This window comes from Salmo trutta, chromosome 6 (assembly GCF_901001165.1).
Source record: "Salmo trutta chromosome 6, fSalTru1.1, whole genome shotgun sequence".
NCBI classification, from domain to species: Eukaryota; Metazoa; Chordata; class Actinopteri; order Salmoniformes; family Salmonidae; genus Salmo; species Salmo trutta.
Window position 1 is genome coordinate 27,859,303 of NC_042962.1, and position 16,808 is coordinate 27,876,110.

Sequence of the window (16,808 nt, forward strand, 5' to 3'; positions counted from 1 at the left end):
CAGTGAACTGCATCTGCAGGGCATTGACATTTCAGGGGCCACAAACCAAAGAGGGTAAGGTCTGTGTTTGGGTTCCCATTAGGCTGAATAAAATGGTCTGGCATTCCTAGCAACATTCCCAGCTGTGATAGTAGTAACTTCTCTCAAGGGTGATAATAGTTATTGGAGGTAGTGGAAACTTTATAAAAGAGTGGATGGATGGATATTAAACATTCCAATTGTTTTGTCTAATGTCGTATAAATACTACTTGAAGTGAGGAAGAATGCACACAAAAAATTGCAGTGCACTGTCTAATGTCCCAGGCTGGCCCAGTGATGTTGGTTGAGCCCCCTCTGCAACCCCTTTGAAATGGTCTTTAATGAGTACCACATTTTTCACCCAGAGGACGCGATCGCCATCAAGCCAGTAATCTAATCTCATCTCCTGCTAGCAGCTCCACGAGGGTCCCAGAGTTCGCGCTGAAAGGCATCTTCACCTTTTCCCCTTTAAGGAGTGCGAGGAGTGGGGGGGGAATCGGACAGATGTAGAACACACGTGGTTTGCTGCTAGAACGGGGCTCCAGACGCGGGACTTCCTTTGGCTTTGACATTTTTGTGGGTTTGGGATTGTGGCAGGCGCAGTGTACTGGAAAGAAGACATCAACAACCTAACACTATAGCCACGGGTGCATTTTACAGAGCTACACAAAATATTACAAATACGTGAACTTTTAACTTTCTCTCCCACGCACGCTACACATTTTATTCAACTATGTATGCAAATAACGGAACAATGACATTCTAACGGGATGTTCGGGATGAACAAATAGCCTAACGGAGCGGTTCGTGCGCAATCATTACATTTTGCAGTTGGGGGAGCTGAACTTTTTGTGTACACGTTTCGTTTTCTGTTCTCCAAGCAACTGATTCAAATCTGCCCGGTTGGACGGAACTTTGAGATGCGCTAAAAGTGACATAGAGACTCTCATCTCTTCTACACTCCTAACAGATTTATATAACGCCATGAAAGGTACAGTATGTGTTATGCACAGTTATGCTCATCTTAAAATAGAGTTTTGAGAAGTTTGAAGTCGTAGCTAAACTATGATTTTGATGAATTCACGGTTTTCTGTATATGTGTGCGTGCCTGCTTATTTGTGCGTTGGGCTGTGTGTTGCACATCTGGATGAGATTAAGTGCCTGTGGTGTGGAGTTCAGCTGCGTTGTGAAATGACTTGGCCTTTCTCCGCCAGTCGCATCATTCTCTATAGTTGGACAATGAGAGGGTGGCTGTCTTTGTTTAATAATTTGGTCCTTGGTGATATGCCCTACATGTATGATAGCAGTGATATTTCTGGTCTAGGCTGCAGTAATATTACTAAAGTGAAATTTTAATCATATTTTATGTATTGCGTATTAGATATTTTTTTGTGTGTTTTACATGGATCTGTCATGTTCTCCTTATAAATCGATGTATTCCATTATATAGTTATGTTATAGTTATGTTAACTCCCCTGCGAAACACCGTTTTGTTATCTTACCTGTGCGAAATAAAATTTAACACCATAGATGGTAGTACTCAGATAGATGTGTCTCTCAAATTCAAAAGTGATCAGGGAACAATATCACTGTAACAATTGCTGTAAGTTTCCAGCAAAATATGTACATAGACCTACTGTAATTCTATATTACAGTACAGTACTGTAAAGAGCAATGCATTATGGGGGCTCAATTTGTGCAATATGCAAAAATCGCTCCGCCATTTCCTGGTTGCTAAAATTTGACTAGTTTGGTTAATTTCAATTTATGTGACAAAACAAGTATAGTGTGGAGAATCATTGTACCATCTAAACCGCTGTGGAATATATTTTCAATAACCAAAAATATTGTATTTTCAGCTGTTTGAAGCTGGGGTACTAAACCAAAAGTAACTTAAGAACGGGAAGCAAAGAAATAGAGCACATAGAACAGATCTACCCCTTCTTAGACTTGCTTTTAATAAAAATTACATATCTATAACTCACATTTTTATTTGAATTTGGTTTGGTCACCCAAAAAGTTACATATTGCAGCTTTAACCATAAAGTACTGTATTGCTATGTTGTTGTATATTTATTGCAGCATTCTTTAAATTATGGTGAATTTTTTGAAAAATGTTGTGGGAGGGGAAAGAATCGCTAGCTCAACATATTTAGAGGCGTGACTTGTAAGTGGGTATACTGTCTTTGGTGCATCCGTTAGTGAGAATGCTGTAGCAATAGAACTGATATGTGTTCGAAGTTCCCTTATCATTTCATGTGTAAAGGGGACAGATCAGAGTGGCAGCAAGTCTTAAACCTTTACTGGTTGAGTTTTTTGCCAAGTCCTTTTGGTCTGCTTGGCTCTGTAATCACAGCCAGTTTGGAAGTCTTTGCAAGCAATATAAAACAACACATTTTCATAAATATTCTGTACTGTACAAATGCCTAGCAGCCAACCTGTTTGCGCCAGTCCCATGTAATTACAGTAAAATACCAATATTACGATTACAGTAGAATTTACTTTCTTACAGTATAGTAGGCAAATGTTAAAGTATCGTACTGTATCGTTGCTCGGATATTACAGTAACTTACAGGACACTGGTGGCAAGTCACTGTGAATATTACAGTAACGTACTTTGCACTAGCCAGAGATGGGCAAAGATACATCAAAATGTACCTTGTTACAAATACAAAATACCTTGAAGACCAATGTATCCTTAACTACAACAACATTCTCAGTAACTTTTTACTTGCTATTACTGTGATATGTTTTTTATTTCATCAACGTCATTTAGCAGACACTCTTATCCAGAGTGACTTACAGTCAGTGCATTGAACTAAGGAAGATCAACAAGAACATATCACAATCAAGGCAAGTAAAAAGATGTTACCATTACCGAAAATGTTGTTGTAGTTAAGCGAGCACCTTGCAGGTTTATTTTTGTATTAGAAAATACAAAATACATGTATTCTTGTTAAATTGTTACAAAATACATACATTGTAGATCAGGCCAGTGAAATACAAATGACAAAATAGGTATTGAAAATCTGGAAATACCTATATCAAATACATGTAACAGAAATACTGCCTATCGTTAGCAGTAGCTGCCTGGGCTGTAAATCTGCAACAGTTTACTAACCCCTGTGCTTCCAGTAAAGCATTGTAAATTCGAGAAATACACCATGTTGCTGTAGTCAGGTGGTCCAGTAATATGCTGTAAATTTGTGTTTCAGTAAAGGTCATGTAAATCTACAGTAATTTACTGGCTTCTGTGCTGCCAGTAATTTACTGTACATTTACAGTAACCTACTAGCTACTGTGCTACCTGTCATTTATTGTAAAAAAAATTACAGGAAATGTCTTACAGTGTAGAACATCTCATATGTCCATTTTGGACCTCTCTGTCACACAGGCTGCATCCCAAATGGCGCCCTATTCTCTATGTAGTGTACTGCCGCCCTCCTCAACCTCCTTCTCCCCTCCCCCTCACACTGCCCCCAGTCAAAACTGCATCTCTCCCTCTCCTACATCTGCTAGCCATTATCAGTGATGTTCTTATCTTTCTGCAGCCTCCCTGCGCTGGCTTCCAGTGTAGTGGAGTGGAGTGCAGTGTAGTGTGGCAAAGTGTAATTAGGGTTTAAAGTCAACAACCCAGAGAAACCGCAGCTTGTGGCTTTTACAGGCCTGAGTCCTCCTGTCTCCTTTCCACATAGAAAGAGGCACTTGATGGGGAGTTAGAGCCTCTATAACATACCATGATGATAACGCTATTCGCTGAGTAAGGCCTATATATCCGCCCCCAGAGAGAAAGACATTTGTGTAGTATCCTGGGCTGTAGCAAATGCCTGTTGGTGTCCTGCATCCATTTGGCTACCTGGGTTACGTCTCAAATGACACCCTTTATAGTGCACTACATTTGACTAGAGCCATGTAAAGCCCTGGTTAAAAGTAGTGCACGACAGGGAAAAGGGTGCCATTGTGGACACATCCCAGGTGCTGCATAATTCTTCAGACGTGCCAGAAGTATCATATTATAAATATTCTGTGTCAGTTGTACTTTTATCACATACACTGGATTCACTGTGAAACATGGAGTGCTAAAGTGTGTACATATAACAGTCCCTCCAGGATCTTGCCATTTTTGTTGTGATAGTTGAGGCTGAAAATGCTTGATTATATTACAAGGTCTCTCAACCAGAGAGAACCATGGTAACAGAACAGTTATGGGGAGAACATTCTGTCCTGACCTTTGCTGAGGTGGGGTACTCATTCCTCTGGGGAGTTGATATATTCAGAGTGTCAAATGTCCCCATTTAGTGCACTACTTTTGAACAGGGCCCATATACTATACATTTACATTTTAGTCATTTAGCAGACACTCTTATCCAGAGCGACTTACAGTAGTGAATGCATACATTTCATTTCATACATTTCATTTCCTGTGCTGGCCCCCTGTGGGAATCGAACCCACAACCCTGGCGTTGCAAACACCATGCTCTACCAACTGAGCTACAGGGAAGGCTATATAGTAAGTAGGGTGCCATTTGGGATGCAGTAATACAGTGTATATGAAGGTTTATAGAGAGATATATTTAGTTGATCACTTAAAACACAATACAACCACATCATAATGCATTTCAAATCATTGAGGATGACACAAAAAAGTAAAAACAACGTATTTCCATTGTGGTAAATGTAGTGACACTGTTATCACCCCACGCAGTTGATTTCAGTGTGTGATGTGACTATACCATATTCTTGATCTATATGGAGTTTTTGTTCTGGAACCAATGGAGTATAGGCTACACGGTTCATTTGTTGCCATGTGTGATTTTTCTCTCAGACCTCATGGTAACACATATGTTTCTGTTGTCATGCCCACAGACGATTTTGCAGACGAGGAGGAAGTACAGTCTTTTGGATACAAGAGGTTCGGTGAGTAGAGCACAACTCTCCTTACTGTCTTTACTCCCATTCCCTACTGAGAGAAATATCAATCTCCCTTATCACCATCGAGTGATACTTTGCATGCGTCTCACATGGCAACTTATTCCCTATGAAGTGCACTAACCATAGGGCTATGGTGAAAAGTAATGCATCATATAGGGAATAGGGACAGACACAAGGCAGTCTGTCTCCCCACTGCCTTTGGGTCAGGGGGTCAGTGATGCGTTCCTGTCTGGACCGCGCAGGGTTAAACACAACAGCTCATTCTGGCTGACAGCGTGTGCGATCCAACCCCGCCACTGGTCCAAAAGCAGCAATCACAGCTTGCTTGGGCCAGGATGTCACAACTTCATAAACACACATACACTCAGTCACTGATAGATAGACATACACACACCCACTAGCGGTTCGGGGGGGGGGCAGGGGGGGCCAGTGCCCCTGTGACAACAATTTTGGACCCCCTTGTGGCCCCCCTAAATGTGGAGTATGAAATAACACATTTTTTCTATCGTTCTTTTTTTACATCCGTTATTAGAAAGTGGCAATGCGGAACACTAATTTAACCCTCACATTTTCTAGAGGGACGGCTTTAGGCGGAACACAATAGTATCGTACCACATGCAAAACGATATGACAACAATAACGTCTAATGTATCTGACCCCTCTAACAGTACAACTGGCCCCAGCTTGGCCCCCCCAGTTGAAATGGTCTAGAACCGCCACTGCACACACCGTGCACACTCACACTCTCAAAATCACACATACAGAGTAAAAGAGAGAAGAGACAGACAGACAGACAGACAGACAGACAGACAGACAGACAGACAGACAGACAGACAGACAGACAGACAGACAGACAGACAGACAGACAGACAGACAGACAGACAGAGACAGATCACAGCAAAATCACAGTAACTGAACAGAACAATCCTCAATCATGAGGCATCGAGGCCGAAGGAACTGCACAATATTAAGAAATGCTATAGATGGAAGGAATGTAGTGTAGAAATCTACCAAAAACAAATTCAATCCCTTTTAGATGACTTCCTGGACAAAACATTTCACTCTAATAGTGAAGATGTAAACTTGGCGTTAGAAAGTGTAAACAGTATATTTGACCTTTCAGCTTCCCTATCGAATACATTTTTTTCAAGTAGACAACCTAAGAAAATGAAAAACAATGATAAATGGTTTGATGAAGAATGAAAAATCGAAGAAAGAAATTGAGAAACCATTCTAACCAAAAACATAGATACCTAGAAAACCTGAGTCTACACCTTCACTATGGTGAATCACTAAAACAATACAGAAATAGAGCACGTCAGAAATCAGCTCAATGTAATTGAAGTCCATAGAATCTAACCACTTCTGGGAAAATTGGAACACACTAAACAAACAACAACATGAAGAGTTATCTATCCAAAACGGAGATGTGTGGATAAACCACTTCTCCAATCTTTTTGGCTCTATAACAAAGAACAAAAAACAAAAACATACATAATACATTATCAATTGCAAATCTTAGAATCAGCTTTTAAAGACTACAAGAAACCCACAGTATTCTCCAATTACATTGAATGAACTACAGGACAAAATACAAACCCTCCAACCCAAAAAGGCCTGTGTTATCCTACATGAAATGATAAAATATACAGACCACAAATTCCAATTGGCTATACTTAAGCTCTTTAACATCATCCTCAGCTCTGGCATTATCCCCAATATTCAGAACCAAAGACTGATAACCCCAATGCACAAAAGTGGAGACACATTTGACTCCTGTAACTACCGTTTGATATGCTTCAACAGCAACCTTGGGAAAATCCTCTGCATTATCATTAACAGCAGACTTATACATTTCCTCAGTGAAAACAATGTACTGAGCAAATGTCAAATTGTCTTTTTACCAAATTACCATATTCACCCTGCACACCCTAACTGACAAACAAACAAACCAAAAAAAAGGCAAAGTCTTCTCATGCTTTGTTGATTTCAGAAATTAAATTTGGCATGAGAGTCTGCTATACAAATTGATGGAAAGTGGTGTTGGGGGAAAAACATACGACATTATAAAATCCATGTACAGAAACAACAAGTGTGCGATTAAAATTGGCAAAAAACACACATTTATTTCCACAGGACCATGGTGTGAGACAGGGTTGCAGCTTAAGCCCCACATTCTTCAAAATATACAGTTGAAGTCGGAGGTTTACATACGCCTTAGCCAAATACATTTAAACTCAGTTTTTCACAATCCCTGACATTTAATCCAAGTAAAAATTCTCTGTTATAGGTCAGTTAGGATCACCACGTTATTTTAGGAATGTGAAATGTCAGAATAATAGTAGAGAATGATTTCTTTCAGCTTTAATTTCTTTCATCACATTCCCAGTTGGTCAGAAGTTTACATACACTCAATTAGTATTTGGTAGCATTGCTATTAAATTGTTTAACTTGGGTCAAACGTTTCGGGTAGCCTTCCACAAGCTTCCCACAATAAATTGGGTGAATTTTGGCCCATTCCTCCTGACAGAGCTGGTGTAACTGTCACGTTCGTCATAATAATGATGGTCGGACCAAGGCGCAGCGTGAGTAGCTTTCCACATAATTTATTAGAAAGTGAAACTTTAGAAAAATACTAAACAAATAAATAATAAACAAACCGTGACTACAATGAAACTACACATAAACAATATCCCATAACCCACAAGTGAAAAACAAGCTACTTAATTAAGTATCCCCAATTAGAGACAATGATTACCAGCTGCCTCTAATTAGGAATCATACAAATCACCCAAACATAGAAAAACTAAACTAGAACCCCACATAGAAAAGAATAACTAGAAAACCCCCCAGTCACGCCCTGACCTACTCTATCATAGAAAATAAGAGCTTTCTATGGTCAGGATGTGACAGTAACTGAGTCAGGTTTGTAGGCCTCCTTGCTCGCACACGCTTTTTTTTTCAGCTCTGCCCACAAATTTTCGATGGGATTGAGGTCAGGGCTTTGTGATGACCACTCCAATACCTTGACTTTGTTGACTTTGTTGTCCTTAAGCCATTTTTCCACAACTTTGGAAGTATGCTTGGGGTCATTGTCCATTTGGAAGACCCACATACAACCAAGCTTTAACTTCCTGACTGATGTCTTGAGATGTTGCTTCAATATATCCACATAATTTTCCTGCCTCATGATGCCATCTATTTTGTAAAGTGCACCAGTCCCTCCTGCAGCAAAGCACCCCCACAACATGATGCTGCCACCCCCGTGCTTCACGGTTGAGATGGTGTTCTTCGGCTTGCAAGCTCCCCCTTTTTTCTCCAAACATAACGATGGTCATTATGGCCAAACAGTTCTATTTTTGTTTCATCAGACCAGAGGACATTTCTCCAAAAAGTACAATCTATGTCCCCATCTGCAGCTGCAAACCGTAGTCTGGCTTTTTTTATGGAGGTTATGGAGCAGTGGCTTCTTCCTTGCTGAGCGGCCTTTACAGTTATGTTGAAATATGGCTCATTTTACTGTGGATATAGATACTTTTGTACTTGTTTCCTCCAGCATCATCACAAGTTCCTTTGCTGTTGTTCTGGGATTGATTTGCACTTTTCGCACCAAAGTACGTTAATCTCTAGGAGACAGAACGCGTCTCCTTCCTGAGCGGTATGACGGCTGCATGGTCCCATGGTGTTTATACTTACGTACTATTGTTTGTACAGATGAACGTGGTATTTTCAGGCATTTGGAAATTGCTCCCAAGGATGAACCAGACTTGTGGAGGTCTACAATTTTTTTTCTGAGATCTTGGCTGATTTCTTTTGATTTTCCCATGATGTCAAGCAAAGAGGCACTGAGTTTGAAGGTAGGCCTTGAAATACATCCACAGGTACACCTCCAATTGACTCAAAGTATGTCAATTAGCCTATCAGAAGCCTCTAAAGCCATGACATCATTTTCTGGAATTTTCCAAGCTGTCTAAAGGCACAGTCAATTTCGTGTATGTAAACTTCTGACCCACTGGAATTGTGATAGTGAATTATAAGTGAAATAATCTGTCTGTAAACAATTGTTGGAAAAATTACTTGTGTCATGCACAAAGTAGATGTCCTAACCGACTTGCCAAAACTATAGTTTGTTAACAAGAAATTTGCAGAGTGGTTGAAAAACAAGTTTTAATGACTCCAACCTAAGTGTATGTAAACCTCCGACTTCGACTGTATATCAACGCATTGGCGAGGGCACTAGAAAAGTCTGCAGCACCCAGCCTCACCCAACTAGAATCTGAAGTAAAATGTTTGCTGATGATTTGGTGCTTCTGTCCCCAACCAAGGAGGGCCTACAGCAGCACCTAGATCTTCTGCTCAGATTCCGTCAGACCTGGGCCCTGACATTAAATCTCAGTAAGACAAAAATAATGGTGTTCCAAAAAAGGTCCAGTTGCCAGGACCACAAATACAAATTCCATCTAGACACTGTTGCCCTAGAGCACACAAAAAACAATACATACCTCGGCCTAAATATCAGCGCCACAGGTAACTTCCACAAAGCTCTGAACGATCTGAGAGACAAGGAAAGAAGGGCCTTCTTTGCCATCAAAAGGAACATAAAATTCAACATACCAATTAGGATCTGGCTGAAAATACTTGAATCGATTATAGAACCCATTACCCTTTATGGTTGTGAGGTCTGGGGTACGCTCACCAACCAAGAATTCACAAAATGGGACAAACACCAAATTGAGATTGCATGCAGAATTCTGCAAAAATATCCTCAGTGTGCATCGTAAAACGCCAAATAATGATTGCAGCAGAATTAGGCCGATACCCACTAATGATCAAAATATAGAAAAGAGCCGTTAAATTCTACAACCACTTAAAAGGAAGCGATTCCCAACCCTTCCATAACAAAGCCATCACCTACAGAGAGATGAACCTGGAGAAGAGTCCCCTATGCAAGCTGGTCCTGGGCAGTGGTGGAAAAAGTACCCAGTTGAGTGAAAGTAAAGATACCTTATTAGAAAATTACTAATGTAAAAGTGAGTCACCCAGTAAAATGCTACTTGAGTAAATGTCTAAAAGTATTTGGTTTTAAATATACTTAAGTATCCAAAGTAAATGTAATTGCAAAAATATACTTAATTATATAAAGCAAAAGTATAAATAATTTAAAATTCCCTATATTAAGCAAATCAGATGGCCACATTTTCAAGTTTTTTAAATTTAACGATAGCCAGGGGTACTCCAACACTCAGACATAATTTATAAACGATGCATGTTAGTCAACCAGATGAGTCCACCAGATCAGAGGCAATAGGGATGACCAGGGATGTTCTCTTGATAAGTGCATGAATTCGACCATTTTTCTGTCCTGCTAGCCATTCAAAATGTAACGAGTACTTTTGGGTCTCAGAGAAAATGTATGAAGTATAAAGTACATCATTTTCTTTAGGAATGTAGTGAAGTTAAAGTAAAAGTTGTCAAATATATAAATAGTAAAGTAAAAGTACAGATACCCCCAAAAACGACTTAAGTAGAACTTTAAATAATTTTTGCACTACTGGTCCTGGGACTCTGTTCACAAACAAACAAACCCCACAGAGCCCCTGGACAGCAACACAATCAGACCCAACCAAATCATGAGAAAACAAAAATATTACTTCACATTGGAAAGAATTAACATAAAAACAGAGCAAACGAGAATGCTATATGGCCCTTGAGAGGACACAGTGGCAGAATACCTGACCACTGTGACTGACCCAAACTTTAGGAAAGCTTTGACTATGTACAGACTTAGTGAGCATAGCCTTGCTTTTGAGAATGGCTGCCGTAGGCAGACCTGGCTCTCAAGATAATGTGCACATTGCCCACAAATGTGCACATTGCCCACAAAATTAGGTGGAAACTGGCCACACTTCCTAACCTCCTGCTAAATTTATGACCATATTAGAGACACATATTTCCCTCAGATTACACAGATCCACAAAGAATTCAAAAATGAATCCAATTTTGATAAACTCCTTTATCTCTTGGGTGACATACCACAGTGTATCATGACACAAGGCGAGACCCTGATGTTGACACAGGAGGCAGATGGTTGGAGTCTTACAATATTTATTAATCCAATAGGTAAGGCAAGAGAATGGTCATGGACAGGCAAAAGGGTCAAAACCAGTTCAGAGTCCAAAAGGTACCGAAGGGCAGGCAGGATGAACAGGCAGGTGGAAAAGTAGTCCAGAGTCAGGCAGGGGTCAAAACCGGGAAGACTAGCGAAAAGAGACTAGCAAAAGGAGAACGGGGGAAAACCACACCGGTTGACTTGACTAACATACAAGACAAACTGGCACAGAGAGACAGGAAACACAGGGATAAATACACTGGGGAAAATAAGTGACACCTGGAGGGGGTAGAGACAATCACAGGAACAGGTGAAACAGATCAGGGCGTGACACAGTGTGCAATCACAGCAGCAAGATTTGTGACCTGTTGCCACAAGAAAAAGGCAACCAGTGAAGAACAAACACCGTTGTAAATACAACCCATATTTATGTTTATTTATTTTCCCTTTTTTACTTTAACTAGTTGCACATCGTTACAACACTGTATATAGACATAGTATGACATTTGAAATGTCTTTATTCTTTTGGAACTTTTGTGAGTGTAATGTTAACTGTTAATGTTTTATTGTTTATTTCACTTTTGTTTATTATCTATTTCACTTGCTTTGGCAATGTAAACATATGTTTACAATGCTAATAAAGCCCCTTGAATTGAATTGAATTGAGAGACAGAGGAGAGAGAGAGAGAGAGTACTCCGCCATTGTTCTGTTGATCCAAAGAGTCTGTTGCTTCAGTCCAGAATTAGTCATCCACACATAGTGTGACTCAGGTCCATCAGGGAGGATGGAGTGATGAAGGGAGGAATGATCCCCCATGTTTACCCCGGCACCAGTGGAGACGAACTCAAACGGTGCTAAAACACAATCTCTCTCATTAAAGTGTCACCTGAGAGGAAGCATCCTGTTTGTGTGAGCGCGCTGCATCGCGAGACGCCAGCCCTCCACTCATTGGATGTGTCCAAAATGCCACCCTATTTCCTATTTAGTGCACTACTCTTGACCAGAGCCCTATGGAAGGTTAAAGGGTGCCAATTTGGACGCATCCGGACTAGACGACAGCTCTTAGGGAACGAGGCCAAATAGCAAAGGCCAGTTTCGCTTTTACATTTATTTAAATGAACTCTGGATATGTGTAAGGCCTCGTAGGAGCAGAGAAGAGCCAGGCTGAGGAGAGGAGCTGCTGAACTCTGTGCAACCCAACCAGGGAGGGGATTCTGCTCTTGGCTCTGGGAGGACTATGCTAAAAGTAGTGCACTATATAGGGAATAGGGTTTCTATTTGGGACTCAGGCAATGGCAGCTGTTGGCCTGGCCTACCATGCTCTTACAGGCCCGTCTCCTCACTCTGGAGCTGTTATTGTACAAAATAACTATTTGCATGATGATCATTAAGTGCCGTGCTTGAAACTTTAAAACTATAGTGTAAATGAGCCATTTATTTTTCTCTACGGCTAGCTTGAGTATTAAACCCCTGAAGCGTAATGTTTTCATAGGGTTGTTCACTGCTACATGTAACCAGTGTGTACCCCTCTCCATCAGGTTCAATGGAGAGGGGTGTCTTCTAAACTGCATAGGGGAGACTCAACAAACATTGTATGACTTTACCCTGGAGTTTGGCCTAAAGACATAGACTTTGGTGATTCCAACTATGAGGCCCAAAAATACACTACATGACCAAATGTATGTGCTCGTCGAACATTTCATTCCAAAATCATGGGCTTTAATATGGAGTTGGTCCACCCTTTGCTGCAATACCAGCCTCCCCTCTTTTGGGAAGGCTTTACACTAGATGTTGGAACATTGCTGTGAGGACTTGCTTCCTTTCAGCCACAAGAGCATTAGTGAGTTCGGGCACTGATGTTGGGCGATTAGGCCTGGCTCGCAGTTGGCGTTCCAATTCATCCTAAAGATGTTCGATGGGGTTGAGGTCAGGGCTCTGTGCAGGCCAGTCAAGTTCTTCCACAGCGATCTCGACGAACCATTTCTATATGGACCTCGCTTTGTGCACGGGGCATTGCCATGCAGAAACAGGAAAGAGCCTTCCCCAAACTGTTGCCACAAAGTTGGAAGCACAGGATCGTCTAGAATGTCATTGTATGCTGTGGTGTTAAGGTTTCCCTTCCCTGGAACTAAGGGGCCTACCCCAAACAAAGACAAACAGCCCCAGACCATTATTCCTCCTCCACCAACATGTACAGTTGGCACTATGCATTGGGTCAGGTAGTGTTCTCCTGGCATCCACCAAACCCAGATTCGTCCTCAGACTGCCAGATGGTGAAGTGTGATTCATCACTCCAGAGAACTCGTTTCCACTGCTCCAGAATCCAATGGCGGCAAGCTTTACACCACTCCAATCGATGCTTAGCATTGCGCATGGTGATCTTAGTCTTGTGTGTGGGTATTTGGCCATGGAAACCCATTTAATTAAGATTCCGACGAACAGTTCTTGTGCTGACGTTGCATCCAGAGGCAGTTTGGAACTTGATAGTGAGTGTTGCATTTTTACACGCTATGTGGTTCCGCACTCGGCGGTCCCGTTCTGTAAGCTTGTGTGGCCTACCACTTCGCGGCTGAGCCGTTGTTGCGCCTAGGTGTTTCCACTTCACAAAGGTGACATCCTATGATGGTGCCACGTTGAAAGTCACTGAACTCTTCAGAAAGGCCATTCTACTGCCAATGTTTGCCTATGGAGATTCAATGTCTGTGTGCTCAAATTTATACACCTGTCAGCAACGGGCGTAGCTGAAATAGCCAAATCCACTAATTTGAAGGGGTGTCCACTTACTTTTGTATATATTGTGCAGTATACCCTGGCCCCAAAAAATACCTATTCCACTGTGGCACTGGTGTTGTCCTGGTGTTATACTAGGGACATTGTCCTCAAAATGGTATAGTCTGGGATGGGGGTGATTTTACAATACAGATGTCTCACTGAAAGTGAAAGGGATGATTGTGAAAGTTTTTCTCTCCCTTTTGTTTACCTTGTCTGTCTCAAGTTGTTTATCAGACTTCCTCCTCGAGTATGTCCTTCCGTTTAACCTCTTTTGGGGAATTCCAGACATTTTGGGACTACGGCTGGCAATAGTAGTCCCAGTGTTCTCATGAAATGCAGGCTGATCCGTAAGGCGGGTATTCGCAGAGCATTGAGCCAACCACCTTTTTCTACCTTTTCTCAGCGTATCCGAACTCTCTCAGGAGAAGATGGCTGAATTTCAGAGTGAGAGCGAGCAGAGTGAACTCAAGCTTACCTTACGCATTCTTTCCAGCACAAAGACCTTGGGATCGTCATATTAAAAGTTAGAAGGTGTAATATCAACACACATGTCCCACTAACATTTTGTGACCACATGTTGAAATGTGTATATGTGCTTTTGGTGGTCTTGACACAATTACTGACATATGTGCGGAGTCACCCAGATAACCATTGAACTCTCTTTCTCTTTTTTCTCTGAGTGTTCGAAGAAGCTGAGCGGATATGACCTTGGGTTTATGCAAAGATACATATTCAACAGATATTCTTTTTTACTGTTTCTCCTTTTGCCGTCTGTCTTTTCCACTTTCCCCCTCTCACACACACACACACACGCATAGGCTGAGTGAATTCATATGGTATTCCCATCAGTCTCTCCTCTGCCAAATTGAAGCCAGCTCAAAATTACCTCCCTAGTCCTCAAGGTTTCGGACGTATTTATTTTTCTGTGGGTGGTTGACATAGGAAGGCCATTAGCTTTTCGGTCGAACCCCCACATCTCCTTTTAAATCTGTGGATAAAGGAGGATTTGTCATGGGCCATCTTGGCCTTCAATCACCAACCCGGGCATCAATACCTTCAGATCTTCTGCTGCCAGCTACTGATATGGATGAGTGAGCTCAGTATGACTTTTTATTGGTGGGCTTTCATGTGTGAGTTTCCAGGTACAGGAGAGTAAAGGCTGGGAACAGCCAGAGAAGAACACGTAGATAAGTAATTGTTGTAAGCAGCTGTCCCAGTGGGTGGACTCCTGGGATCTGGGGCTTGAGGTCTGAGGTCTAGGTTTGAGGGTTTCTCTTTAAACGAGTCCCAAATAACACCCTATTCCCTAGTGCACCGTGAAGGAAATAGGGTACCATTTGGGATGAAGACTTCTTCTTCTTCTCCCACACATCTGGGTTTCTGGAGTCCGCGCCAGGCGTCCTGCGGACGGCGTGAAACCCAGAGTGTGCTGATCAGTTTCCTGCACTTGTTATGGTTTCACTCCCAGTCGGCATGGCCTGGTACATTCCAGGAGAGCGGTGCGGAGTCAGTGCCCGGGCCCAGCTGTGTCAGCAGCAGCAGTACACCAGCCGTACTGGTGGTTTCATTCCAATGGGACGCACCACACACAACCCTCCCCTACCCAGCCCTCACCCCTTCTCTGACTCACCCTCTTTCTATCCTCACCATCTCATCTCATGAGTTTCCCTGCCCCATGCTTGGTGAAGTGGGGAAATGAGTTAGTCAATATCGAATGGCATTGACGTTGAATGAGGCGTAGCGTGCCACTGAAACTTTCCCACCAATCCCAATGAATTAAGCTGCGTCATCAATCTGCCGGTGCTATGTAGTGTTAGGCAGCACTATGAAGGAGTGGAAAGCACTTTTATGTGGTTTTCTTCTCTTACTGAAGTTCAATCAATCAATCAAATGTATTTCTAAAGCCCTTTTCACATCAGAAGTTGTGGTAGCAGCAGCGTGGTTGGGGGGGGGGGCAATACTCTTCTACAATGAGGTAAAAAAAATGATGAGGATAACTCTTTGACATAGCGAGAACCAACAGAGATGAAAGAGAGCCTGGCCAATGTTTCGAATTGGCTAGCTCGTGGTCAAACCCTACTAGTAATTACACACATCTTAAAAGACGTTTTAAACCAACCGCTTCGCAATACATACATTTTGCATAGTCAGACTCTGAGTCTCTGAAACTAGAAAACTAAGACACAGGATTGACCTGAGAGGCCAAAACGACACACTTAACCTGACCTGGTGACCACGTGACTGCGTACGTACGGTCATCCACCTGTGCACCTCCTGCTAAGTCGTGGTGAAAGCAGGGAGAGATGGGAAGGGAAAGTACTTATGGAAGTCACCCAGGGACACGGCTACAAACCTGAGGCTCAACCTTGTAAAACCTTCCTGCAGGCCAGAGAGAAAAGAGAGGGAGAAGAGAATGAGAGAACAGAAGAAAGAAGGAGAGAAAAAAAAGAGAAAGAGGAGAGAGAGTGCCAGTGGATGAAGAATGAGTAAGAAAGAGAGAAGGAAGGAGAGAGAAAGAGAAACAGTGAATGTTTAGTTAGCGGAGGGGGTTGGAAAACCATAAATCTTTGGCTGAAAGACTGAAGCATAAAATGTAAAACCAGTCGTTAACGAGAACAGGACAAGTTCTTAATTCCACATCTCCGGCTCAGTGCAAAATATTAGAGGTTGTCTTACGTATTCCTTCCTCTGTCCAGGGAACAGACTGGTCACACTGAGAGAATAAACCAATACAAGTAAGAAGCTGAGGCTGAGGCCCTCATGGAGCCACAGTCAGGATGTATACAAGGACGTATCTGCTCTGGTAAAGGAGAATCCTACACCCGTAGAGAGACAGAGGGATGGGAGAGAGAAAGAAGCATGGGGGGAATGACAGAGGGATAGGGAGAGAGATAACATTGATGGGGAGTATGAGCAAGAAGAACAAGAGGTGTTGAGAGGGAGTGGGGGGCTCAACCCAGGAGAGAGGAAGGGAGT

The 16,808-nt window shown here is 42.1% G+C and overlaps 1 protein-coding gene across 2 annotated transcripts in view; it reads left to right on the forward strand.

Moving 5' to 3' along the window:
• The first annotated feature begins 411 nt into the window (after positions 1-411).
• LOC115195794 (collectin-12) overlaps positions 412-16,808 on the forward strand; it is a 66,187-nt gene continuing 49,790 nt past the window's right edge. The window contains exons 1-2 of one of the 2 annotated variants that reach the window (XM_029756053.1): positions 412-1,009; positions 4,885-4,935. In XM_029756053.1, the coding sequence (XP_029611913.1) occupies positions 1,003-1,009; positions 4,885-4,935 (58 nt within the window). In that variant the 5' untranslated portion in view covers positions 412-1,002. Of the gene's footprint in view, positions 1,010-4,874; positions 4,936-16,808 lie in introns of those variants that run through there. The other variant, XM_029756052.1, reaches the window with a different exon arrangement.